The 26,967-nt window shown below is 46.0% G+C and overlaps 1 protein-coding gene across 11 annotated transcripts in view; it reads left to right on the top strand.

Annotated features, from left to right (window-relative positions):
* Nucleotides 1-26,967, top strand: part of CLEC16A (C-type lectin domain containing 16A) — a 223,024-nt gene that overhangs the window by 24,888 nt on the left and 171,169 nt on the right. For 7 of the 11 annotated variants that reach the window (XM_036308096.1, XM_036308102.1, XM_036308100.1 and 4 more), the window contains exons 4-10: nucleotides 1,017-1,165; nucleotides 3,965-4,070; nucleotides 5,625-5,630; nucleotides 6,004-6,127; nucleotides 9,258-9,432; nucleotides 10,938-10,991; nucleotides 14,361-14,474. In XM_036308096.1, the coding sequence (XP_036163989.1) occupies nucleotides 1,017-1,165; nucleotides 3,965-4,070; nucleotides 5,625-5,630; nucleotides 6,004-6,127; nucleotides 9,258-9,432; nucleotides 10,938-10,991; nucleotides 14,361-14,474 (728 nt within the window). The remainder of the gene's footprint in view (nucleotides 1-1,016; nucleotides 1,166-3,964; nucleotides 4,071-5,624; nucleotides 5,631-6,003; nucleotides 6,128-9,257; nucleotides 9,433-10,937; nucleotides 10,992-14,360; nucleotides 14,475-26,967) is intronic. The other 4 variants (XM_036308097.1, XM_036308104.1, XM_036308106.1 and 1 more) reach the window with 3 other exon arrangements.

Raw genomic sequence — 26,967 nt, 5'->3', positions numbered from 1 at the left:
CTGGTGAGGGCTTAGAGGAGGGCCCAATGCCAAGGTTACGAACTAGGGGCCCATAGGCCACAGTTGGTCTACAGACTTATGTTTTCAGGCCAGCACAGCTTTAAAAACTAGCCAATCTAGTGGCCAACATTGCAAATTCAGGAGATGCAGCATTAAAATCTGTGTTACCCAGCTTCCTTTGCATCATTGGAAGCTCTCACCATGCTGAACCTGCATTTCTGAAGGGGCCAGGGGCTGGGAGCTTCGAGGGAGTAGCCGTTCTTCAGTTGGCCCCGGTGCCTCCAGGCCCTCATCATTGTTGACCCCCATTAGTGATGATATTAACACAGGCTTTGACATGGGACCTTGGTTCCAGTTCCATCTCTGCAACTTTCTGTTTCTTGGGGCAAATTAATCAACCTCTCTGACCTTTTTTTTAACTCATCTGCAAAATGGGAAGAGTGAGGCCTACTCTGCAGTATCGTTGTGACAGTTATAGTGTAAAGCATTCAGCCTGGTGTTAGGCATGGAGTGGAGGTTATGAAAAGCTATAAAAACTATATAGGGAGAAAAAAACCATGTGTGTGAGGCCCTTTGTGGCATTCAGGAATGATGGGGTGACTTTTGATGGCAAAATGGGGAAACTTTTTATATAATACAGTGCTTTTTACCCTCATCCGTGGGTTGTTTGTGAAGTGCCCACGCACCAACTCATTTGTCCCACTCCCGGCTCTGTGTTGAGTTGTGCCAGCATTGAAGAAAATGTTCAAGGGTTCTTTTCTGCTTGATGTGGGAGGGTGGGGTACCCCGGGCTTTTCTCTGGCATTGCTTTTGAACTTTCTGGTGACTACGCATAGTGGCTGATTTCTTTGTGGCTAAAGGTTAAGCTGTTCCCTGTTAGCTTGTTTAACCCCACCCACCCAGAAGGTTGACTGGTTTGTGTATATTCATATGGTCATCTGCTTGTTACCTTTCTCTACTTGTCTATCCTCCAGCACGAATTAACCTCTTCTTTTGTTTTGTTTTTCTCCCTCTAGATTATTTGCTCTCTAATAATTATGTAAATTCTATCATTGTCCATAAGTTTGACTTTTCTGATGAAGAGATTATGGCATATTATATATCGTTTCTGAAAACACTTTCGTTAAAACTCAACAACCACACTGTCCATTTTTTTTACAATGAGGTAAGTGACTGCCGGGGAGGTGCATTTGGATGCAAAGCCAGCTAGTCAGAGCAGCACCTTCTGTCCAGGTGGCCTCCTGTCTGTTTACAAAGCACTTATGTGCTTGTTCTTTCTGATTTTCATAGCAACACTGCTTGGCCTTGGCATGCTTACATTTTTTAATTTAATAAGTTACCTTTCCATTTCTTACGTAAAATTCAATTATTGCAAACTGAGAGCGGTGTACTTGGCAGGGAGAAGTGCGTGGAAGTTGGTTTGGGGGTAGTGTTACCCTGTGGGGAAAACAGGAAGTCCAGTCAGACCCAGTTTTGCCACTTCCCTGCTGTGTGACCTTAGAGAAGTCCCAGTCCTCTAAGCCTCAGTTTCTCCCTCTAAGAGATGGGGATGGTAATATATACCTTGTAGGGTTTTTACAGGGATTGAATTAAATGAGATGATGCCCACAAAGCACCTAATATGTACCTGGCTCCATAAAGTCATAGCTATTCTTTTAAAGGTATGTAGATTTTTTTTTATTGATTTCAGAGAGCGAGAGAGAAACATCAATATGAGAGAGAACCACCGACCGGCTGCCTCCTGTACACTCCCCACTTGGGAATCGAGCCCGCAACCCAGTCATGTACCCTGACTGGGAATCTAATCATCATCTCCTGGTTCATAGGTTGATGCTCAACCACTGAGCCACACCAGCCGTGTGTTATTGCTGTCCTTTAGAAGTTAACATCCCTAGCAATCCTTGGGAGAATTACTACACATTTAAATAAATAAATTGCTATTGTTCCTACAATTAAAAGTAGCTTGAACAACAAAGCCAGTTTATCATATACCAAAAGTTACAGGTGCCAGCAGTCCTGGGGCTGGTCCATCCTGTGGCTAACCCCTTCATCGAGGACCAGGCTTTCCATCTTCCTGCTCTGCTGACCATACAGTTGGCAGCTTTCGTCAGGAGTGGCCCTCAGGATCCCAGAACGGCCGCAGCAGCTCCAACCTCACATGCTCACATGCCACTGCTGAAAAGCCCAATGAGATCACTTTCCTTTTTGGTTTCTTTAACTTCCAAAAACCTTCTTTCCCAGAAGCCTCCCAGCAGACTTCTTCTCATGTCTCTCTGGTCAGAATTGTGTCGCTTTTATCACACAGTATACCTAGAATTTGGGAGTGGCCTGGCAGAGCATTTCTGGCTTGATATCTTGTGACGCGGCATCACCTGAAGGCTGGATTAGGGTTGGAATTTCTGTTTCCCAGGTGGCTTGCTCATATGGCTGGCCAGTTGGTGCTGGCTTCCCCTAGAATGAATGATCCAAGAGGCTAAGGCAAGCTGGAATACATTTTATGACCCAGCCTCAGGCCACACACCATCACTTCTGCCGTATTCTTTAGGCCACAAAGAGAGCCTGATTCAGTGTAGGAGAGGATGACAGAAGTGTGTGAATACAGGAGGTGAGGATCATTGGGCCATCTTGGAGGCCAGCTATCACACAACCTCTTGCTGTTTGCATGGCAGGTGTCTTCTGATTGGTGGTTACATATGCTGTGAAGCTTCGGATCTAAAGTCAGATCATAGTCCCAAACATATCCTTTGAGTTTGAGCAGAGTCCATCTAGCTATTTCCATAGGATGCAGCAACAGTGACCTGAACCTTGGTTTTGTTTGTCTGGATTGGTAGTGGGGAAGAGCTGGCCTCAAAGGGAAGAATACTAGCTGCCAATCACAAAAACTGTGGCAATTTGAAAAATCAACATTGTGTGGCCTTGCCACATAGTAGGTGCTCAATAAACATGTTTAGAGACCACTTGATGATATTAGCATTTTCTGAGGGGCTCTTCCAGGTGGAAGAAAACCCACCTGCAAAGTTCAGATCAGAGAGAGAAACACTATCCCTCCACTCAGGTGCACCTGGGCTTCTGTGCACCCAGCTAAGAGGGCAGGATGCTGGGATTCTGGGGCCAGAGTGATGCTTCTGGAAGAAGATCCTGCTGGTCACCAGAGGAGTGGTGGGAGCCTCATTGTTGAGGTGGGCTTGGTTTCCTCTTTCATGTGGGCCAGTACAGTTGCTACCAAATTGTTAAGTGCACACTTGACTTCTGGTGCTTACAGTCGTGTTTTTCTTATTAGACTGTGGTGGTGGCTGGAGGTGGCCTCGTCCCCACTCCCTTGCTGCCGTGAGTGCTCCTCAGTTGGCTCTGGAGCCTGTGGGAAAACTGGCCAGAAGACGGCAGCCGAGTACGCCAGCTTTCTCTTCTAGGCCCTCTTCAGGGGAGTTCTGTGGTTCTGAACTGTTTTGTCTGTTCTGATGACCCCTTTTTAATGACAGACTAGTCCTAAGACCCTCCTCCACCATGATATTGTATACACTTTTATTCTGGATGTAGTAAAACTTGACGTTTGCTTTTTTTTTTTTTTTTTTTTTTAGCAGCATCTACCGAGTACTTATTAGGTATCAGGTGCTGGAGTTAGCATTGTGTTGGAAGTAACTTCATTTATTCCTGGCAGTTATGAAGTGGGAATTATTATCCCCATTTTCTAGATGAAGAAATAGAGGCTTAGAAATATTACATCACACAGCTAGGAAGTGGTAGGACAGATCGTTAGCCTGGGTCTGGACTGTTTTCTATTCCATGATCTCCCTTCTCCATTCCTTCCGACATTCCCCATTGGGAGTGAACCACTGGCTTAATGTCCATGTTGGTAATATTTTTTGGGGGTCTTTGATGTCTGTGATAGGATTCAGAAAGCTGGGGTGGGGGCAGGCCTGTCTTATGGGTTTGTAACTCCTTTTTGGTACTTCTTTTGTTTTAGCACACTAATGACTTTGCCCTGTACACAGAAGCCATCAAATTTTTCAATCACCCTGAAAGCATGGTTAGAATTGCTGTAAGAACCATCACGTTGAACGTCTACAAAGGTAAGTTTTCCTTATGATTTCTGCCTTGCAGCGAGTGCTCCCTCTCAGGAGCTCATTTACTGTAGCTGTGGTTGCTTGTCTCACAAAGGGCTTGTAGGCATTGGACATTTAGCTGGCCCCTTACAGGAATTTTGTACCACTGTCTTTTCCCTGCATACTCAGTTTTGTCCCTTATTCCGGTGTCATGTAAGTTATCTTAGTGCTAACACAGAAGTAGTAGTGTTCTAAGAGAGGCACATGTGGGACTTGGAGTGGTCATGTGATAATTAGATAAAGCAGAGTTATCTTTTAAACGTTAGATTTAAATTTTCCTGTTTTGGCCTATAAAATATCTTCCAGGGGGTATGTTATCTTTAAATCATGTATAAAAGCATTTCACATCATGAACAGCAGGGGGCAATATTGTATTCTCAGCCTGCTGCAAAGCCCTCCTTTCTTTCAAGATGAACTTAATACCCAAATCATTGCCTCCAAGAGAAAGGCTACCACAGCTCCCTGCCCACACCAGCACCAAGGCTGGCTGCACACAAGTCCCCTCTCCCTTTCCCATCTGGAATTGACCCTTAGGATAATACCTTCTGGTTAGTTTCCCTGTAATCACCACACTGAAGCTGGGACTGTTTCTCAGGGACCAAAGGGCTTTGGCTTTCACAAATTCACATGTTGTTACTTGAGATGACCCCTAATTGGGAAGGGCAAGAGCTCCTCAGGGACTCACTCCAGCCTAGTTCTGGGATTGTGTTAAATTGAAGAGCCTTTCTAAGAGCTCAGTGGGGTCTATTCAGAGGTCGAAATCTGAGGGCCTGGTTAGATGAATCCAGTCCTCAGACAATTTTTAATTGGCTTAGATATTTTTTGAAAAATTATATCGTATTTTTTTTTTAATCCTCACCCGAGGATATTTTTTCCATTGATTTTCAGACACAGTTAAAAGGAGGGGTGGAAAGGTAGGGGAGGGAGAGAGAGAAACATTGAATGTGAGAGAGACACATCGATTGGTTGCCTCCTGCATGGGCCTTGACTGGGGCCAGGGATCAAACCTGCAACCCTGTGACCCATCAGTACGTATTGAACCTGTGACCCTTCGGTGTGTAGGCCGACACTCTAACCACCGAGCACACCAGCCAGGACTATAGTTGCCAGTATTTAAAAATTAGAAGATCTTGGGTAATAATCTGGATTTTTGACTTGAAAATGCAGATTTGGCTATTCTGGGCTCACAGTCCTGCAGGATGGTGGTGAACCTGTGCTGAGGAGCAGTTGCCCCCTTTGCAGTTATGCTCCCCAGTTCACTGGCCAGGCCTGCTGGCTTCACTCAGAGTTGTCTGCCAGCCGGGCTTCTGAGTTTGCGACCTGCTCCAGGCTGCAATTCTGCTGCCTCCTGTTACCTGTTTTCTCTTGTTCTCTTCTAACCTGTGTCTTTTAGTTTAGATGCCTCCTGCCCTAGCTCTCTCCCTCTGAGCAGCTGTCTCACCATCCCAGTTCCTAACCCTGTTAACCGTTGTCTGTTTTTTGCCTTTCCTTCAATGACGAGTCCCGTGTTCCTTATTCCAGTGTCATGTAAGTTATTAACCTCTGATTTTTCGCTTTCTTAACTTATCATTACATGTATACACAGGAAACTTGCTTAAGAATGTAGCTTTCATTGTAGTCTAGCTAAACACACCACTGATAAGTAGGCTTTCTAATGCACTATTAAAGTTGAACTCAATTAATTAATTTTATTAATGATAAAAATAGTATAAGAACTGCCTGATAAGTATAGTTTTATGAATAAAATAACCATTTTCAAGTATTTTCAGGGAAAACAGAAAAGATTCAGATTATAGTAGCTGACTTTTTTATTATGGTTTCTTTTATTTTTTTTTAATCTCCCCCAAGTTATTTTTGGTAGCTTGACTCTTTTTTTCTCTTCTTTTGTGAATTTTCCCAGTGGATAACCAGGCCATGCTACATTATATCAGAGATAAAACTGCTGTCCCTTACTTCTCCAATTTGGTCTGGTTCATCGGGAGCCACGTGATCGAACTTGATAACTGTGTGCAGACTGATGAGGAGTAAGTGACCTCGTGGGGTACTTGTTAGGTAGACAGAGTGACTAGGGGAGAATTTCCTTTTAATCGAGGAAAAATAAACATTAAAACAAAACTTACTCGCTTATGTGTAGGCATGATATGGACTTACATACTCTGAAAGGTTTCACCCAACTGTCTACTTTTTGTAATAGTGGGAAACTGGAGACAACTCAGATACCTTCCAGAGAGGATGAGGGTTAGTAAAATCGGCACACCTGTAGATGGGGTGATAGGCCGCTGGTAAAAAGATGAAAGTGATTTGTCAGCTGGTGAATGAATAAACAAAATGTATTTGCATACAATGGAATAGTATTTGGCAGTAAAAAGGAATGAAGCACTCATGCATGCTGCACCATGGAGGAACCTGAAATGCATTGTGCTGGTGAAAGAAGCCAGACACAAAGGACCACGTATTGCATGATTGCATTCATATGAAATGTCCAGAATAGGCAAATCCATAGAGTCAAAGAGTAGATTAGTGTTTTGTAGGACTGGAGGAGGGGGGTTTATGGGGGAAATGGAAAGTAACTGGCTCTGAGTATAGGTCTTTTTCGAGGGGAGGGGATAAAAAAGTTCTAAAATTGATTGTGATGATGTTTAGATAACTCTACAAATACACTAAACCCATTAAATTTTGTGATTTAAATGGGCGAATTTTACGGTATGTGAATTATATCTCAATATATCTCTGGGTTTTTTTTGTTGTTTTTGTTTTTTTAAAAAGATGAAGATGGTAATTTGGGCCCTAGAGTAATGAATAGAAATTCCAGAGAAAGATTTCTCCAACAGGCACTCTTGGTCTCTTGAACTAACTAATTTTCTGTTGTGGGGCTGTCCTGTGCATTGTAAACTGTTTAGCAGCATCTGTGACCTTTACCCACTAGATGCCAGTAGCACTCCTTTTGCAGTTGTGACAACGAAACATGTCTCCAGACATTGCCAAATGTCTCCTTTAAGATTGCCGTCAGTTGAGAACCACTGTCCCAGAGTGACAGCTTTGCACAGACTTGTGAGAGGCACACCCAGAAGGACTCAGGATGATAAAGGGACTCTGGAAGGAGGTTCCCTAGGGGGAGGGGACTAGAGAGAGAGCATATTAGATCTCATGTTGACAAAGAAGCAAGGAGGGGTGGGAGCGGCCCGGGAGAGGTCAATGGGGGGGAAAGGTGACATATGTAATACTTTAAACAATAAAGAATTTAAATTAAAATTTTTTTAAAAAGCAAGGAAAAGTGGATGGCAAATCTGATGGAGCAATTTCATATGGATTTGAGCAGGTGTAGATATGAAACATAAGGAGGCAGTTAACTCCAGAGAGAAGAACAGGTTATACAAGGAAGGACATGAACCCCTAGTCCTCTGTTTGTCTCTGCAGTGAATGGCTATGATAATGTCAACATCAGTTGTTAATGACTATTGGGGGGAAGGAGTGGAAGGAGCACAAAGGGTTCTGTCATAACATAATGCATAACATAATGCAGCTCAGTCACAAAATAGAGGTTCTCGCCGATTTTATAGAAATACGGAACTATCCACAGAAACAGCTAAAAGTTAAAAACCACCTCCTGTGGCGAGTGGGCAGGGGTGGGGGAGGTTGGGCCAGGAGCTGCTATTTTTTTTTTCTTATCAGCTTATCAGTACTATTTGATTTTTAAACTCATCTGCATGTATTGCTATGATAAGAGTTTTTTAAAGTAAAGGTTTAGATAAAAAGTAAAGTGCATTAGATATCCTGTGGGAGAAGAATTTCCACAGTATCTCCAGTGGGGTGAAGCTTGTGAAAGGCGTATGACTGCTCTAGGTCTCAGGTGGGCTGTGGTCCATAGGTACTCATTACACTAGTGATTCTCAACCTTCTGGCCCTTTAAATACAGTTCCTCATGTTGTGACCCAACCATAAAATTATTTTCGTTGCTACTTCATAACTGTAATGTTGCTACTGTTATGAATCATAATGTAAATATCTGATATGCAGGATGGTCTTGGGCTACCCCTGTGAAAGGGTCGTTCGACTGCCAATGGGGCCGCGACCCACAGGTTGAGAACCGCTGCATTACACGATTAGGCTTTACAACATGTATGTGCCATAAATACTTACTACGTATCGTATTCAAGTATAATAAAGGATGATTATCCAAAGATATATAAAAGAAGCAAAATTGATCCCAATTTTAAAGTAGAGATGACTGGATGGATAGATATATAACACCTGCATCTTAGGTGAGACTGTGGGGAGATAGAAATATGGAAAAACGGAATGTAGGGACACAAGTCCAAAAGTATCATCTTTTAGTGGTGGAGCTAGAGGAGACTGCTTTATTTTATTTTATTTAATTTTCTGTCTTCTAAAATGGCTATCTATTACTTGAGTAATACCCATAATACAAACAAAATGTCTTACCCTATCTAGATTACTTTTTGTAACAGATACCACTTTGGGGGTGGGGAAAATGAGCCCACCAGCTTTTTAGGGGCTCTGCCATCCTTTGTGAGGTTGACACTGACTCACCCATGGGGCCAACCAGCATGCTATTGGTTCACTGCAAGGAGATAGAGACCTGCTGGGGCCTGAGGTAGGGTGTCATGTCCTTGCGCTCTGTCCCACATAAGGTCAGGGCCAGTGGGTCGCACGTAGCTGCTGAGGCCTGCTTTTCTCCTCAGAACTCCTCTAGAGCATTTTAATTAGCAAGGATTTATTGCTCCATTAATACTGCTTATCTTGGGAGCAAGGGGATCTTGCCACATTGGCTAGTGGCTCCTCTTGTGAAATGGCTTGCCAAGAGCTTAGCTGGTTTTTTGCTTTGTTTATCCATCTTTTTTTGTGGTTGTGGTGGTGGTCGTTGGCGGGGGGGGCGGGGGGAGGGTGAGTTATACTGGGGCCCCCAGAGGGCGGGGTACCCCATGAGTCCCCTAAAATCAATACATCAAAAGGCCTAGGTCCTTTTCCCTTTGTGTCCCCCACTGGTAGGGCAGGATAGATGTTTCTTGAAACTAATTCAGATATTTGCTGTATGAATGAGTGCACCCAGTGACCTAAGTCTCAGGCCATTGGTCTAGGTCCAAGGGCTCTGAGCTTTGGATTCCAGACTGAGGTTGTCATTTTTATTGGCAGGCACCGGAATCGAGGAAAACTGAGTGACCTGGTGGCTGAGCACCTGGACCACCTGCACTATCTTAATGACATCCTGATCATCAACTGTGAGTTCCTCAATGACGTGCTCACGGACCACCTGCTCAACAGACTCTTCCTGCCCCTCTACGTGTACTCACTGGAGAACCAGGACAAGGTGGGTCTGGGGGCCTGGCCCCATTGCTCTTGCGGGCTGAAGGTCTTCAGAAGGAGGGAAGGACAGTCACCTTGAATAGGGCTGAGCTTTGCAAGGGGCCACAGCTTTGAGCCTGCGAGCGATTCCTTTCAAAGCACACTGGTTTTCTTTTCCTTTCCTCTTATTTCCTGGAAGTAGGGGGAGGGGGAGGGCGAAGGCAAAGGAGTGGGCGAGGAGTGTGTGTGTGAAGGGGGTAGATTGTAAAAACTGTAAAAGTGAATGAGAAAAGAATACTGACATCAGAATGAAACAGGAAACCTCTATGAATTTAGGTTTTTGGCTTCTGTGCATCTTTCTCTTGAGGTGTTCTCATCCTTGGTAACTTTTTCTGGTAGTTGCCAGGGTTAATTGATTTGGAAAAGATCCATCCAGCCACAAAACTTGCACAAAATGGACATGAAGGGTTGGAATGCACTTGAAAAGCTTCCAGGGCAATGACTGTCCCCAGTTAACAGGCTCAGAGTCCCTCGGGAGAATGCCTGCTTTTCTTAAAAGTGCACATCCTCAGGTGTCCTTCCCTTTTCAGGGATGCTGGTCCATTGGGTCTGGGGTGGACCAGAAATCTCCATATTTAACCTGCCCCCTTCTGCCCCCAGGAAATTCTGAGCTGGTAGTTCTCTGCTTCCCCCATGAGAAATGCTGCTTCAGGGAGTGGAGGCCTTCTGCCCAGTCCCTCCCAGAGTTAAGGGGCAGAGGCCTTAGCAGGAGGTGGGACAGAGCCAGATGTGTCTCACAGGGGTGCAGCTTTCTTTCTGGAGGTAGAAGATGGAGATTCTTACTAAAAAGTAAATGGAAGAAAATTGCAACCCTAACCAAGTCTAGCAGAGGCAGCTCTGGGGGGCAGACAGAAAGCATGGCAAGTGGCTTTTTCAGACCTGGGTTTAAATTCTATCTCTTCCCTTTCCTTACTCTTGACCTTGGACACGGCAGTTAACCTCCCTGAGCAAAACCAGGGTCCTGAAGATCCTCTCAGGGTTGGTGTGAGCTGGAGTTCGGTGAGGCTCAGTGCAAAGGAGAGGCTTTTCAGAGGCTATAGTACCGCAGTCTCCCTGCCCCATTTTAAAAGCTCTTCCTGAGAATAGGCCCCTGGGGAGGAGGGGGGCTTTCCTGGCAGGCCGGGACTTGGGCTCTCCATGTCCCAGCTGGGAAAAATTAACATTCTTGGTAATTTAAGGAGCCATTTCTTCTTTTGGGTCCAACCTCTAATCCGTGACTAATGATGAAAGATTTCTCAGGTGGAAAAATCATAGTCTTGCAAATGGCATTGAATGGGATTTGGTGGTGAATTTCTTTTGCAGAGTGGGCGTTTGAGTAGCCAGCGCCAGGCCAGAATAGCTCCGGGCTCCGGAGGAAGTCAGGGGCAGGGTGCCTCTTCTCCAGACAGACAGCTTTTGGCTGCATGTGTTGTGTGCCATTCACTTGTGTGACCTGGGCTTCTCCCTCTTTCTTTCCCCTCAACGTTCAAGGGAGGAGAACGGCCCAAAATCAGCCTGCCGGTGTCGCTCTATCTTCTGTCGCAGGTATGTTTGATCATGTGCCCATTTCCCCACCACATGAGGGGGACCTTGGAATGCTGCTGCCCCTCAGAAATTTCCCGTCACATTGTCCTCTCTTCTCTCTGGTGTCCCCCATCTTGAAATAAGATAAGAAAATAAATGGGGGTTCTGTTTTCTACACACCAAGTAGAGGTGCCAGTATCTTCTGCATGGTAGTGGATGGAAATTTAACAAGAAATGAAAAATAAATCTAACCTGGCACTTAGGTAGTTGAGTTTTACCATGAGGATTGAGGTTTCCAAAACAACCAAGGAGTGTTCTAAATACCCTGGAAATGTGGACTGTCTGGGTCTTATTCATGGCATTTTGAAATAAGCCCCAAACTGCAGGACTATTGTGTGCATACACACAGCGACCCTGGTTTAATAGACTTCCACTAATGAGACTGTTTTTAAAGGCTTTTGTCATGGTTCTAGTTCCCAGATTACCTTCTGGAAGGTATCTTGTAGCAGCCTCAGTTCCCAGATTTGCGTCTTAAGCCAATTTGTCTGCCTCCCCCCCCTTAAGTGTGTTTCCTTCTCGTAATTATGTAATATTTACAAGAAGGGAAAAACTCCATGGCGACCCAGTTACATAACTTTAAAAATATTTTTATTACAAGCAGTCCAGACTTTCAGGCCATCTCATTAGACTGTCAAGTAGTCAAACGTTTGACCAGAGCTCTGTTCTCACTTCTGCAAATGGCACAGGCATTTATTTGCTTTGCTGAGAGAATGTCCTTCTAACTTGGTCCCTGGGCCATTTTGAGTTTGAGGTGGGGCTGTCTCCCATTGGCCTGAGGCGAGAGACGCAGACCCAGCCTCCTCCCAGCGACTCAGCTGATCTGCAGTGGCCTGCTCACTGTTCACTCCTAGCGTCTTGTTCTGGGGGCTCTGTTTGCTTGGAGCTCTGCACTGCTGCTCACTCCTTCTGAATGCCCCTCTGTGAAACAGAGCTCAGTGCAAACCCCAGCCTCTCCTGGAAGCTTTTTCCACCACCTCATTACAAATCCGCCAGCATCTCCGCTTGGGATTCTGGGAGTCTGGCAGGACCCGCGCAGGCCAGATGCTCAGCCACAGGAATCTCACGGAACACACCCTCAGGACGCTTCAGCTGTGGGAGCCTTGCACGGGCAGGGTCTCCTCCAAGGAGTGAGGGGTCAGACCCCCGCTTTACTCTGAGAACCCTTTCCTCCTGTTTGTTAGTGAAGGACCAGCAGCTCAGGCACCTGATTACTTGTTTCAGTAACACACAGAAAGCACAGCTTGTAATCTGGTGTACCTCAGCTTCAGGAACAGAGCCCTTCCTCCCCTGCGTTTTCATTTAGCTTTATTATAATGTTGCCTAAGTGTGTGAAAACCTCAAAGCAGGTATAAACCCATGTTCTTAAGCCTTACATCAGATCATCCTTGCCAATTATTTTACAAGCACAGCCACAAAACCAAGAAAATTCACATTAACAACATTAATTTAGTATGATAGGATTCTGTCCTGCTGAAACTAAACTGCCACTGGTAAGGAGAGTGTGGTGCAGGTAGGCTGGCCCAGCTTTTCAAGTCTGGCCTGCAAACACTTCCACACACCATGCAGTTACTGGCTCTCCCCGTACTTGTTTTTCTTCATCCAGAGCTCAGGAAGGAATGAGCCTGAGTGGGTCCATAGGTGGGAATCAGTTGACTTTTGTCCAGTGGGCCCTTAGTAGGCACTCACTGAATGTGGATTGATTAAAAGAATAACTAAATGATCATTAAGGTCACACTCACATAAGGTGCACAGTAGATATTTATGGAATGAATGAACTCAGTGATTGGGATTTGTTGTGTAGTTAAGTGTGGCAATAATTTGGCCATGAGAAGGTGAGAAAATTTACCTACCTCATTATCATAATTGCTAGTAGTTGAATGCCTTCTAGAGCCCCGGACATGGGTGAATTCATTTGATCATACTATGTATTCTCTATGATAGTAAACATATTTTGTGTGTGTGTGTGTGTGTGTGTGTGTGTGTGTGTGTGTGTGTGTAAGTAAGTAGGTAGGTACTACATTTGGCTATTTTGCCTGTACCTTTAATTTGAATTGTATTTATTTTATTTAACAATATATTCACCCTATTCAAACAATACAAAGTGACATGTAGGGAGGGGTCTCCCTCTGAATCCTGACCCCCCCAGGCACCCAGTTCCACTGCCCAGAGGCAGCTGGTGTTTCAGGTTAGTTACAGGGTTTTCCTCTGTCCTTCCAGAAATGTTCTCTACCAGGGGTTCTCTATTGGGAGTGATTGCAAAACCTTTCTCCCCACGGGATGTTTGGCAACATCTGGAGATGTTTTCGGTTGTCATAACTGGGGTGGGGAGTGCTACTGGCACCTAGTGGGTAGAGACCAGAAATGCCGCCAGATATCCTACAGTGTGCCGGACAGCCCCCAAATATAGGATTATGGCCTGACAATAGTGCCGCGGTTTGAAACCTTGTTCCATGTGTATATATAAAAACAAATACAAATGTGCTCGCACACACCCTTTTCATATACAAATAGTAGATAACCCTACGCTGTGCTGCACCGGTTTGCCTTTCCATTTTAAAGCAAAGTAGCAGGTGTGTCTGAACGAGCTTTGTGAGGCAGTTTTGAATACTGTGATTCCTAAAGCTGTTCCTCTGAATATTGGGCAACAGGGTGGGGTGGTCGGGCCATCCCAGATGGCCCAGTGCCTTCTGATTTTGCATCCTGGCACAATTCAGTCTATCTCTGGCTCGTGTGGCTTTTCTTCCCCACAGTTTCCTCACCTACCCATACTGCCATGAAATTCTGGTGTGCCGAAGCCCACCGCAGGGGCCAGCGCTCATTCCAGTGGTGGATCTCTGTGTAGCTGATCCTTTGCCAAGTCCTTGATTGGAACAAGACTCACCAGCCCTTCTTCCCGTATAACTAAAGTATTGGGCCGGTGCCTTCTAATCTTTTCATAATCGAATTTGACACAGAAATGCCTGTGGAGAGGAAAGAGTGTGCTGGTTTGGCTGCTCCTTTCCCACTGTGCTTTACTTCAGCGGGATTTGGCCTCACCCAGCCATGAGGGACAGTCTTGCTTTTAATGCATTTCCTTCCGCTGAAGAGCAGCCAGCCAAATAGGCAACAGTCTGAATGAAGTGGGGGGAGAGAGGGGGAGGGGAGGGGCAACCCTAGAAGGAAAACGTGTAACTCATTTCTCTTGAATGTCACCCATTCTTTGGATTTTGTATCACAGAGATTGCTGCTTAGTACGGGGCTTGTGTAGCCCAGTGTCACTGCAGATCAAGAAAGAAAGATGTTGAAAGACTGCACACTTGAATGCAAATCCCATTTCTTCTTTCTCACCAGGTCTTCCTAATTATACATCATGCACCCCTGGTGAACTCGTTAGCTGAAGTCATTCTGAATGGTGATCTGTCTGAGATGTACGCTAAGACTGAACAGGATGTTCAGAGAAGTTGTGTAAGTCATTAGTGTTACGACTGTTTCTAGACCTTGATAAGAAGCCATGGCTCATTTTGTTAACTTGTGTGTTTCTCTAAAACCGGAAACCAACTTTCTGCTTACAGCAACAGTGACGTCTAAACTACTCTGGGATTCAGGGAACCTAATCAGAGTCTTGAGATGAGTACCCAGGAAAATATGGGGGTCTATACCAGGAATAGATTCAGTGATTGTATGTTATTATTATTTATTTTACTTAATTTTTTTCAAGAAAAATGACTTTAAATATAATGTTACATGCAATAAACATTAATATTTCTAGAAAAACAATTTTAAATATAATAATGTTACATGCAATAAAGATTAGTATTTCAAGGAAAACAATTTTAAATATAATGTTACATGCATGATTGTATGTTATTGAACATGGAATTATACTGCTTTGGGCCTCAGGTTGTATATCTATGGGACACTGTAATGGGGACAAAATGAGAGAATACCTTGCCTAAGACACAAATAGCTATAGAGGCTGGTCATGGGACATCTATGAAGAGATAGGCCCTATCTGAGGGCAGTAGGGAGCGTTGGGGACTGTGGCTAATTGGAGAGTGTATGCATCCTTTGTGAGCAGCTGCTATTCCACCCCAGACTGCAGTCATTCTGAGGGAATATGGATGCAATATTGCTAGGTTTTCTCATGTTTCCAGAGAAGCTGGCAATCTGCATTTTGATACAAAATCTCCCAGGATTTAAATTATCACTCAACTTTGGCCTAAACAGGACATATGTGGTTTGTGCATGTTTATGCATTTTGTGCTCTGTCAAAGGAAAACACCGGATGACCAGTATAATGACTTCTGAGGCTTTCCCAGCTTAGCTCCTGTGTATCTTGCCTGCCTTCACTCCTCCCCTCCTGCTCATATGTACTGAGCTCCAGGCTACCTTAGAACTGGTCCAGGTTGCTTTTCCCCCAGTGTGCCCATGTTTCTGCTGTTGTACCTGTGTCCCTACCAAACCCCAAATCTGGAAGGCCCTTGCTGCTAGTTCCCTCTTAGCAAAGATCTTACCAGCTTTAAGCAGCTTATGGCAGGCATCTTGTTTGTCATTACATCTGCTGCAGTGCGGACTGAGCAGACATGTCTGAGATGAGCCTAGAGTGTAGGCACACAGGTAAAGGCTGGCCTTGCCCTCGGGCAGTCAGCTCTTTGCCATATCTGAAGGAGTGGGCGGAGGGGATCCTGTTGCATGAAAGGCCAGAGCTGTATGGTGTGCCATTCATTGCACGAGTCCCCTGTCCTTCTGTTTTTCTGGTGTAGGACTGCTAAGCCAGGCCATTTTTCTTTAAGGGAGCATTTGAGCCTCTTTAAAGGTTCCCAGAAACTTTCTGTCCTTATTGGTGGTGGCATTAGTTCAGCTGTATTGAATGGGGCCTTTTCATGGCCCCTGTGTGGCCCGTCCTCTCTTTGATTCACTCAACAAGTGTTTCTTAAGTCTTTTCTTTGGACCTGGCATCATGCTACTTCTGGGGATATACAAAATCCTAAGTAGCCTCTGTCACATTGAAGCTTTACAGTACAGTAGGAGAGACAAATGTTGATCAAATATACAAATAACTGTACTATCTTGAGTCATATAAGTGCTCTAAAGAGACAGTGTAGTGCTTGGTGAGAGAATTTAACTAGAGATGGTGGGGATGACAGTGTGGAGCAGAAAACACTCCCCTAAGGGTCCTAATGGTCCTTGTCATGAGAACACATGGTCTAGAAAATGTGGAGCTGACTTGATGTTTATGAAGCCAGAGATATTTCTTTGCAGCTTTCCTAAGCTCACTTTTGCAGAACGAATGCAAGTAATGGTGACAGAATCAGCAGGGCTGCTGAGGACCCTGCCAGCCAGCAGGTTACCTTGGGCAAGTTGTTTCATCCTAGATAGGAAACAGGGAGAGCAAGCCCTGCTCCAAAGGGCTGTTGGTGAGGACAGGAGGAAAATACACTTAAAGTGCCATCAATTCTGCAGGTTGCAACCCAGTCCTCAGAGTTGTTTGGTTTGGTCTTCACAGTGGATAAAAGAAACGTTTATGAATTAAGAAGCTTCACTGAAAATTGATTTCAGGATTGTCTTGAACAGTCAGAAAATCTGGTCCTATTGTGCATGTTTCTGCAGGAAGCATCTCAGAAGCTGCCCCATCACATGAGGCATGTGTTTGCCTTTCAGTTTCCCTAGTCCCCACCCAGTCTGCACTAATTTATACTACATTTACATGAATAACAAGTTAGAATGTATTGGATCCCTTTGGACTTCCTTTTGTCTTGTGATTTCCAGAACCCAAGATAGCTGTTAAGGCTTCATCACAGAATGTCTTCCCATGTGACACTCACTGCTGAGGTTAGACTTGATTTTCCAAGATAGACCTCAGAGATGGTTGGGGTGCTAGGGTTTGCAGGTATGTGTGTGTGTGTGTGTGTGTGTGTGTGTGTGTGTGTGTGTGTGTGTGTTTAAATAGATTTTAGAGAGAGGATGGGGGAGAGAGAGAGAAGCAATCGATTGGTTGCCTCCAACACACGGTCCCCGTTGTCTGGGGGATTGAATCTACAACCTGGGCATATGCCCTGACGGGGAATCGAACCCGCCACCTTTTGGTGTACTGGACGATGCTCCAACCTACTGAGCCTCACTGGCTATGGCTGCAGGATTTCTTTTTAAATTGAAATTGATTGGCATGCCCTTGTAAGAAATAATAATACCCTTTCCCTAGTTTTCCTCCATTGATAACATCTTGCAAAACTTTAAGTACCGCAAGCAGGATATTGACATTGAGACATGGGGTTTACTGTTTGAGCAAAAGCTAATTGCAGAAAGTTACTGGTGATTTCTCAGCTTGGGATACCCACTGTAGTCAAACCATCTAATCAGAGGGAGAATGGAGGAGATTTGTTCTTTTTCCCTATGGCCTCTGCTTGGGATGGAGGTTCCTTCAATGTGATAGAGGCACAGTGTTCATTGTGGGGGATTCCTGAACTGAAAATGAGTCCTGAACTGAAAATGAGATTTTTCTGAGCGTGGAAGGAATTGCCATCCCAAGTGAAAGTGTCTACTTTCTACTTCTGGTTTTTGCCTTTCCCTGGGTGTGAAATCAAAGTTTGTTGTATTCTGATGACATTTGGGAAAAGTGGAGGTAAATCTCACTTATGACTTGTTTGACAATAGTCCTGGTAAGATTTACCTTCCTTCCCTCTGAGCAAGAACAGTCTCCTATTGTTTCCTGCCTAACTCGGATGTGGTTTGGTCATACTTGTTTTAAGTTTCTTGGTCTTTTTTAACCTACTTTCTCCTTCCCGTAATTTGTAGATAAGTTACTGGTATTGCTTCATTTTTACCAGCAGACCTTTCACAAAACCAAACCAAAATTGAAGAGAGAGAAGCAGAGGGAAGAGCAGAGTTATTTGAAAAGTCTGTAATTTAGGGTTAAATTTAAAAGACATCAGCATGGTTAGATAAATGTCTAATTGAAATTCATCTGTGCATTAAAATAATATGGTTCCTGCTAAGGGATAATTTCTTGCTATACTTCTAATGCAGAGCAGATAGTGTGTTTCTTGTCAGGGAAACAGAGTAAGAGAACACTAATTCTGAAACTGCTAACATCTCATTATTCTTGGCAACATGAACGTATAGATTAGATTATGGCATATGCCTCATGACCTATAGGTACTTTTTTTTTCTTTAAGTAGGGACTTTTTTCATCCTGGGTTTCTGTGGGGGTCTATACCAGGAATATATAGTTCTTGCATTCATTAATTCATTCATTCCTCATCAGAGATTCAAGGGTGCACAAAAACAAAAAACAAAAAAAAGAACACGACCCCTGCCCTCACTGGGCTTTCTATCCCTCATGGGATGTCTTAGAGATGCCTGCATCGCTTATGCCATCATGGGGTTTGCCAGAGAAGCTCAGTGGGCACTCACTGCAGGAATGAGTGACTCAGTGGGTGAACTGGTGATGGGCCCACAAGGGCCCTCGTGATGCTCTTAATGACTCTCAGAACAGAAATAGCCTTGGGACCTAACCCTCACATGCCACCTTCTCTTTGCTCACAGGAAGGCTTTGGGGAAGGAGTGTGAGAGTGGGTTGCTGTCGGTGCTGTTCCACATTCCACCGTAAGAGGCAGTCTAGTGGAGTGGATTCTAGAGTCAGACTCCCTGGGCTCCTCGGATGCCAGCACCTCATTGCACTAGGTCAGTGATGGCGAACCTATGACACGCATGTCAGAGGTGACACGTGAACTCCTTTGGTTGATTTTTCTTTGTTAAATGGCATTTAAATATATAAAATAAATATCAAAAATATAAATCTTTGTTTTACTATGGTTGCAAATATCAAAAAATTTCTATATGTGACACGGCACCAGAGTTAAGGTAGGGTTTTTCAAAATGCTGGCACGCTGAGCTCAAAAGGTTCACCATCACTGGCCTAGGTGATCCCTGGGGCAAGTTAGTCCACGTCTCCCAGCTTCAGTTTCCTCACCTCTGCAGTTAGAGTAACAAAAATGGATTTTTAGAGAGGATTCAATGCAGCATAAAATGCTTATTCCAAAACCTGGCACACATTAAGACATACATATTAGATGTTATCATTATCATGATCTTAGTTTCTGAGGCTGCAGTACAACCCTGTGTCTCCTACTTGGGGCCTTTCTTCTTGGTATGATTAACAGAGGCACACTCAGTGCACCCTTAGGGAGGTGCCTTATGACCAGACACAAAGGCATGGAGGGCCAAGTGTTAGCAACAATGACAACATGATGACAGCACTAATAGAAAATGGCCATTTAGTGGCAGTGGTCTGAGCCCTCAGTGTACATTCAGGGCCCTCCGATTCAGCCAGCCTCATACATGATCTCTGGAAAGTGCAAATACTTAATCAATTCATGTGCATTGGCTGGCTATGAATTCAGAAAGGGGAAGAATTCGGGCAAAATAGGCTTGTTGGTCCCAAAATGAGGATGCTGACTGTCTGTAAACATCATTTCAACCAGTTGTGATGGTCACCAGATGATTCTCCGGGGTCCCTAAGGGTTGAGCTTATACCTAGAATGTTAGCTGCCTGTTCTCTGCGTGGCACCCATCCTTCCTGGGAGCTGGGCCCTCTGCTGGCAGAACACGTTGCCAGGACATGGCCTGTGGAGCCGGCAGCTGAGAAAGTAATAGCAGCCTCGCTTCTCTGACCTGTGTGTTTGCAGAAGCAGCATCAGGGCCTCGGGGCTGCGCCTTCAGGGCTCTCTCCACACCAGGTTTGAGTCAGACGGCAGCAGAGCCTCCCGTGTGTTGAATGCAGCAGGCAGAATAGACCCCCGGATTGGAGTCCCCCCAAATCTTTCAGTGACCCTGACCTTACTCGTGAGCCCTGGTTAGTCAGTGCTGGTTCTGAAGGAACAAACATTCTTCTTCCTGAGAGTGTAATAGGCTTCAGGGAGACGGTTGATGGTGAACACCGAAGGGGAAAAAATAGGCTTCTATAAATCAAGGGCCTTACTTGCCATAGTTGCAAACATTGCCACAAAAGAATTAGAATTCATGTGTATTCTCCCTTTTTGCAGGGGCCATTGTGGTCTATCCATAATCCCTCAATTGCAGCTCCCAGGCACCATTGTTGCCTGCAGAGGTATTGAGTGCGGCAGCTCTGGTTCACATGTAAAAGGATTTGACAGAATCTAAGAGAATCCCAGGTGCAGCATGTTCCACATATCAAGTAGGGCATCGTTGTAGATAAGAGATCTCCTACAAACAGTCGCCTCTCCCTTCCTCCTGTGCAGGAAGTGGAGCTGGACAACTAATAGAAGTCCCATAGAATAGAGGTTCACGGAGGGACAGCCTTTATTTAGCCGGGGCTACAGGTGACTGGACCTGAGGGCCCAGGGATGCTGCTTCCGGTTCATTGAGTCAGAGAAGGGCCAGGGGTTCTCGGATGGAATGGTCACATCCTGGAGAAGCCAACAGGGAAAAACGGAGTGGGCAGAGTGGGGTGGGGGTGGAGAAGGTTCTGTGACTCAGACTCTAGTTGGCTTTTCTGTGTCTGCCTGGAAGCATGACACAGAATGGGCTAGGGTGGCCACGGGCTGGAGAAGGGTGTGAGGTAGTGCCATGCCCCCTGCTGAATGAGTCTGCACTGAGAGTGATCTACATTGAGCCATTGGTGACGTCTTCCAGGTTTCTGCTAAAATCGGGAAGATCCAGGATGAGGACAGAAAAATAAAGCTTCCACCACTTCTGGTGTCTCTGCCCTGGGGCTTTGTCAGTTTTCATCAGCAGCCTGGCTCTTTTGGGCATTTGAGTTTTTTAACTAGACTTTGAGTACCTTGAAGCTGGCTCAGCATTATTCATTTACCTAGTCAACAAATTATTGAACACGTACCAGGTTGTGTTCTAGGCACAGGAGATAGACCAGGAACAAAAACAAAGACCCCTGACCTCCCAGAGCATCTCTTGTAGTGGAGAGATCGAGGGGAACAGTAACACTTTAGTCACAGCATGTTAGCGTGCGGGAGGCGCTCTAGAAAAGCGGCAGTAGTGAAGCAGAGAGAGGAGGGGCAGTGCCAGGATGCTGGGTGGGTGCAGTTCTACCTGGGGGGCCAGGCCAGGCCTCACTGAGGAGGTGACATTTGAGCAAAGACTTGAAGGAAGTGAGGGACCACATCATGTAGATATCTGGAGGAAGAGCATTTCAGCCAGGAAGAACAGCCAGTGCAAAGACCAGGGCGTGTGTGTTAGAGCAACAGAAAGGAGCAGAGTGTTGAGGCAGAGCGAGTAGTAGGAAGGGGATGAGGGTCCAAGGTATGTGGCGCCTTGTTAGTCATTGGAGGACTTGGAAGTTTTTACTGGGAGAACATCATAACTTTTGTGCCCCCAGTGTTTAGCATGGTTCCCGTAGCAGATATCGATTGTCTTGAAATAACGAATCTCATTGAGGGAATCAAGCACCTTGTCGCTGAGCCAAGGAAATGCAGTCTTGGTCAGTACCAAAGTCCTCCGCCAGGAAACTTGGTTTTGCTTGGGGTGCTTTGCCTGATAGGAGGCTGAAGGGCTGCACATGGGTCACTCCATTCACTTTTCTCTCTGGGTGCTCCTGCGATTTAACGCCAGTGGGCTGGGAGGGGAGTGGTGTGAGTCACTCATTGCCTGACTGGCAGAAGACATGGCAGGTGGGATAGACATGGCAGGTGGGTGGAACGCATCCCAGGAGATGGTTAGTGGGGTTTCCCCAGTGAGTTCTGAGGCCCTGGCTGCCCCGAGGGACTGCCCATTGCCCACTCACCTCAGTGCTCATAATCTTACTTCGGGGACCTTCCTGGTAACCTCCAGCCAGGCATGGGGACAGATTCTCAAAAGCTTCATGAGCAAAGGGGGGAAAAAGTACGTTAATTAACTCAAACAATATTATTCTGGGTGACACGTAAACTCTGGATGGGCCATTCCTTAGTAAGAGCAGTGCTCATCTGTTGAGCACTTGCTGTGCGCCAGGCTGGTTGGCTTGCTCCCCTTTTCTCCCTCCCACGAGGATTTTTGGAGCACCCACACATTCCCTGCCTCAGGGAATGCAGGATGAACAAGGTAGATGAGGTTCCTGCTCTGACATTCTAGTTGGAGGAAGCAATAAACAAATGTGTCAACACAGACTTAAGATTGGATCTAGGAAGAAATTGGAAACAGGTTTGGTTGGAACCACAGAAGATCCCAAATAGCCTCAATCATCTTGAGGAAGAAGAGCAGAGGCTCATAATACCCCAGAGAGGGAGGTGGTGTTACCTCACATTCTGCATGAGGAAGCCGACACCCACCGAGGCTAAGTGATCATTCTGTTGTCACCCAGTTGCAGGGATTACAGGTGTCCAGCCCCAAATCTTCATGCCCTTTCCATTTTGTGTCCTATGTCACCATCTGCAATGGTAGTCACTTCCAGTTTAGCATGAGATGTAGAGTTGTAGACCGAATGTTTTGGGTACCTGAGAGTCACCAATATTTCACAGTCCATTATCTCTTTTTAGAGAACAAGACAAGGAAATACCAAATACATGCTTGGTATGTCATTGTTTAATGAAAGAGTACATTTTATTTTGCACAAGCGTTGAACATGCCTCTTCAGTCATAAATATCTTGCAGTTAAATAGCTCTTGATTGACTGCCCGATGTGGCATTGAGGAGAACAGAGAAGATGACCTTGAGTGGGATAGGCTAGTGGGATGAGGCTGGTCTCTTGCAGACCCAGCAACACCTCAGAGGTTGCTCTCTAGGAAGTCACAGCACTGTGCTGTGTTACCTGCTTTCTCACTAGGAGTGCTGAGCGAGTGTGCAGTGCGAGTCTCCTGAGCTCTAAGGTTCTTTTGATTCCAGATAAATGGACATTTCTTTGGGTTATGCCTCTGCTGCTACAGTGCTCCCTGATAATTGGCCAATTCATGGAAAAGAATGCCATGCTCCTCTTGTTAATGGAAGTGGCCTGTTACCTCTTCATGTTTCCCCCCTCGCTGTGTTTTATTTTCCCCATTAAATTTGGCAGCGTTGCCCAGACGCCTCGCTGATGTGGTTGCGATTGTGCATTCTGGACACGCGCTTGGGCTTTGGCTCAGCAGCCCCACATTACTCAGGGTTTGGCATGCAGCACTCCCACCCATACATCACGCTGGAGTTTATTCTGTCTGATGTGTGCTTGCTGATCACCTCATTCTGGAATGAGAAGAGGCTCACTCTGCTGCAATTATCAGCCCATTTTCTTCTGAGCCAGTTGCAAAGCCACGCTGCACCAGTTGCAAAGCCACCCTGCAGTGCCATTGTTAATGTTTGGTGTAAACCTGGGCCACTGTGACCCCCATGACATTGGAAGCTCTGTGCATATGAGACAAAAACGGGAAACAGCTATACATTGTGGTCGGCCATATGATAGGTCAGAGGACCACCTAGTGAGTGGTACATAAACTGTCTCTGAGCTCTGGCTGCCTGCTCCTCTGATTAGTGTGACCTAGTGTCATGCCTTGTACACCAGTCCTTTGGGGACTGGCCCACCTTGGGAAGCTCAGCAAGTGCTTGTTGCAGGGGATGAATGAGCAGTGCAGCAGAAGGTTTGAACACAGGGCGCCTAAAGCTACACTTCCTGGGTTCTAATCCTGGCTATGCTCTCACTAGTTGGTGACCCGGGCTGACAAGTCCCATGCTCTCTGCAGCTCCTTGCCCCAATCAATTGGAGGATAAAGTGAGTCAGTATGTGCTGGGCACATTTCAGATGCTCGCTAGGTATTGCTGATCGTTGTTATTACAAAAAGTAACAAGAAAGTGTGCTACCTCTTGCCACCACACAGCAGCTCTAGATGGGGGAATGCTAATTGAGGCCCACTTGATGCACGTGGAAACTGAGGCCCATAGAGGAGAAGGTAGTGAGCAGCGCAGCCAGGACTCAAATCAGGTGAGTGGAGCACCAAGCCCAGGCTCCAGCTTCCGTGTCCCTGACGATCCCATGCCGTGTGTGCTGGACACCCCACCAGTCCCAGCCCCAAGGCTGGAGATTGGGAAGGTTGGCCAGTGCCCGGGAGCACTGGGGGAGTCTAGGCTGCTAACAAACCAGAAAGCTGGTGAACAGTAAGTTGGTAGGGAGTCAAGTTTAAAACAGAGAGTGTGATTGTTTTTTAAAGGTTAGCCCCTCCCCTCCATGTCTTCCATCCTCGTGATCTGTTTGCCAAGGTGGAAGGTAAATGGCTATTTCAAGTGTTTCCCTTTGCGGCAGGCAGTATGCCAGGCACTTTTGCATTCAGGATCTCATTTCAGCCCCATGGCAGCACGCGATGGAGTTGCTTTGTCCCTGTTTTACATACGAGGAAAGTGAGTCACTTGGCCAGTAAGCAGGTCTGAGGTCTAAGCTCAGATCTGCCCTTATGTTGGGCATTTTTTTGTTAGTCAATATGGCTGCCTCTTTTCTTAGGGGAAAACCTTTCCCTTAGTTCTAATCCCTTTAGCAGAGCTGTTTGAACAAAAAGATTTTCATTGCTTCCTCAGAAGGTGCATGAGCTAAGCCTGGGAGAGCCTGGAAGGTGAGCTTCCTTCCCGTCATCATTGTGGCCAGTCCTATAGATCCAGATCGGATTCTGGGGCCATGTTACCTGTCCTTTCCCTTTGTGCCCCCTCTAGCCACCGGTCTCTTTTTCCCTCCTTCTCAACCAAGATTCGGCCTGGTGTTCCCACAATCCTTTTCCGCATCACTCCCCAGCCACTGCCTTCTCCCCTTCCCACTGCACCACTGAGTAGGCACAAAGAAACCCACCCAGCACTGTCTGCCAGGTGCTGAGGCAGGATCACCCCAGCAGCACTTCCCAGGCCATGTGCAGCATGAGCTCCTTCATGAACAGTTGGCTGGAGAGGCTGCCCAGCTGGCCCAGCACCACCTCCTGACTTCCCATGTGCATGCTGCCATCTGGGGAGCTGGCCAAGCACATTGTGTCCCCGGATACCGCAGCGATCACCAAGCACACCCGTTCCAGGTGACCCTGGCCTAGACAAATACAGGCTGGAGCTCTGAGCTGTCCTTCCTCGTGTTCTCTTCCGTTCCCGAGTGTTCTGGTGAATTGTTAATATGCAAGACTCCATCAGTCATTTCCTTCTCCGAGAAGCCCTTTTAACTGTCCCCTCCCTCACCCTCCTGCCTGGCACAGTTTCCACTCCTTCCTTTGTGCCCCAGTGACCTTTTTTGCCTAGTTTCCACCTGGGATGCACAACAGTACATTGCCTGCTCCTGGCTGGACTGTGAGCACTGCGAAGGCGTGGTCTTGGCTTCTTTGCTCTCAGCCCAGCACTTGGTGTCTAGGTAGGGCTCAGTGAGTGACTAGGTCCGTCCCCTGGTGCCTGCAGTGAACCCAGCTTCCCAAGTTGTCTGATTGGCTCCTAGCTTGTATTCGGGCCATGGTCGGCAAACTGCGGCCCCATGAGTGTAGCTCTTCCACAAAATACCATGTGCGGGCGCGCATGTACAGTGCGATTGAAACTTCGTGGCCACACTCAAGGGGCCGAAGAGCCGCATGTGGCTCGCGAGCCGCAGTTTGCCGACCACTGTATTAGGGCATTACGACAATCCGACTTCATTGAAAATCCTTTAGGTAAACGTTGTTGTTTTAATTGAGGGATAATGTAAATAAAAGTGCAGTATCTCATGTGTACTGCTTGATGGCCTTGTATACGATCACATTTGTGTGTAATTCCGGTCAAGCTAGGAAATATTTCTGTCATCGATGCAGCTCCTTCTCGGTCTGTAACCAACACTCCCCTCCCCCAGCTAATCACCATTCTAATTTTCAGAGGTGCCTTTATTGTAAAGGCATTTTTAAAAATTGTGGTGAAATACATATAACAAATACCACTTATGATGGATTAACCATTTTTAAGTATTCAGTTCAGTGGCATTTAGGTGCATGCCTTCAAGATATTCTTTACATTTAAATGGCACTGGTCATGCTTTCTTGGGGTAAAACAACTGAATGAAACAGAAGCAACTAGAGTAGAAAGTGAAAGTTCCCCCAACATCAGTATCATCCTCAGAAGGAACCGCTATTTTCATTTTGTATATCCTTTTAGACTTTGCTTGGTGTAATGTCTTGCAGATATCTATCCACACAGGAAAACATGAGATATATGTACATGTTTTACATCTATAATTTTGTTTAGAATCCTTGATTGACTGATTGTAACTAGCTTTATCACGTGCAGTCAGAGCAACTCCATCACATGCTGCCATGGGGCTGAAGTGAGATCCTGAATGCAAAAATGCCTGATAGGGAGCAGACCCAGACCTAGTGGAGGACGTTCTGTTTGACATCTGGGCATCAGCTGTGCTGCCTCTCCTCATTCACTCAGACACCTGGGCCTTGCGTGCTTCCATCCTTCCTCCTGACCCCTCTTGCTGCCCTTGCAGGACCTGCTCTCAAATCCTGCAGCACCTGAAAGGCCTTAGTTCTCTCTGACCTCTAGGAAGTCACCTCAAGTATTCAACTTTTAAGCAAGGACCAAAGCCTTAGGTTGGGTGGATGAAGGCTGGTGGAAGGCATCATTAACCAGCAGGCAGGGCCAGACACTTCCGGGAGCAGTTTAGCCCTTAGGCCACCCCTGAAATCACATTGTTGACCTTCAGCTGGCCCTGACCCCAGAAACCAGCCTAAATGCCAGCCAGAACCCAAGGCTTCCCCTCCTGCACCCCCCAGTTGGGCACTGGCCCAATCTGTGGTCAGTAAGCAGGGCCCAGGATCTCAACGCTCCTCCCACAGCTCAGGCTCCTGGTCCCTAGGAGGTGAGCCTTAGTGAAACCCCATCTGCGGCCTCTGGGAAACAGACCTTATTTCAGAACACTTTTCTCTGAGGAACGTGTGGTGCGCTTTCTTTATGCGAAGAAAATCCCAAGCTGCCTGATTTTTTACTGTTAAGTGGGCTTTGCCACTTTTGGTTATTTTCATCACATCTGCTTTTCCTCTGTGGGAAGTTC

The sequence above is a fragment of the Myotis myotis genome, unplaced genomic scaffold (assembly GCF_014108235.1).
Source record: "Myotis myotis isolate mMyoMyo1 unplaced genomic scaffold, mMyoMyo1.p scaffold_m19_p_5, whole genome shotgun sequence".
Lineage (NCBI taxonomy): Eukaryota > Metazoa > Chordata > Mammalia > Chiroptera > Vespertilionidae > Myotis > Myotis myotis.
This window is presented reverse-complemented; position numbering and strand designations above follow the sequence as displayed.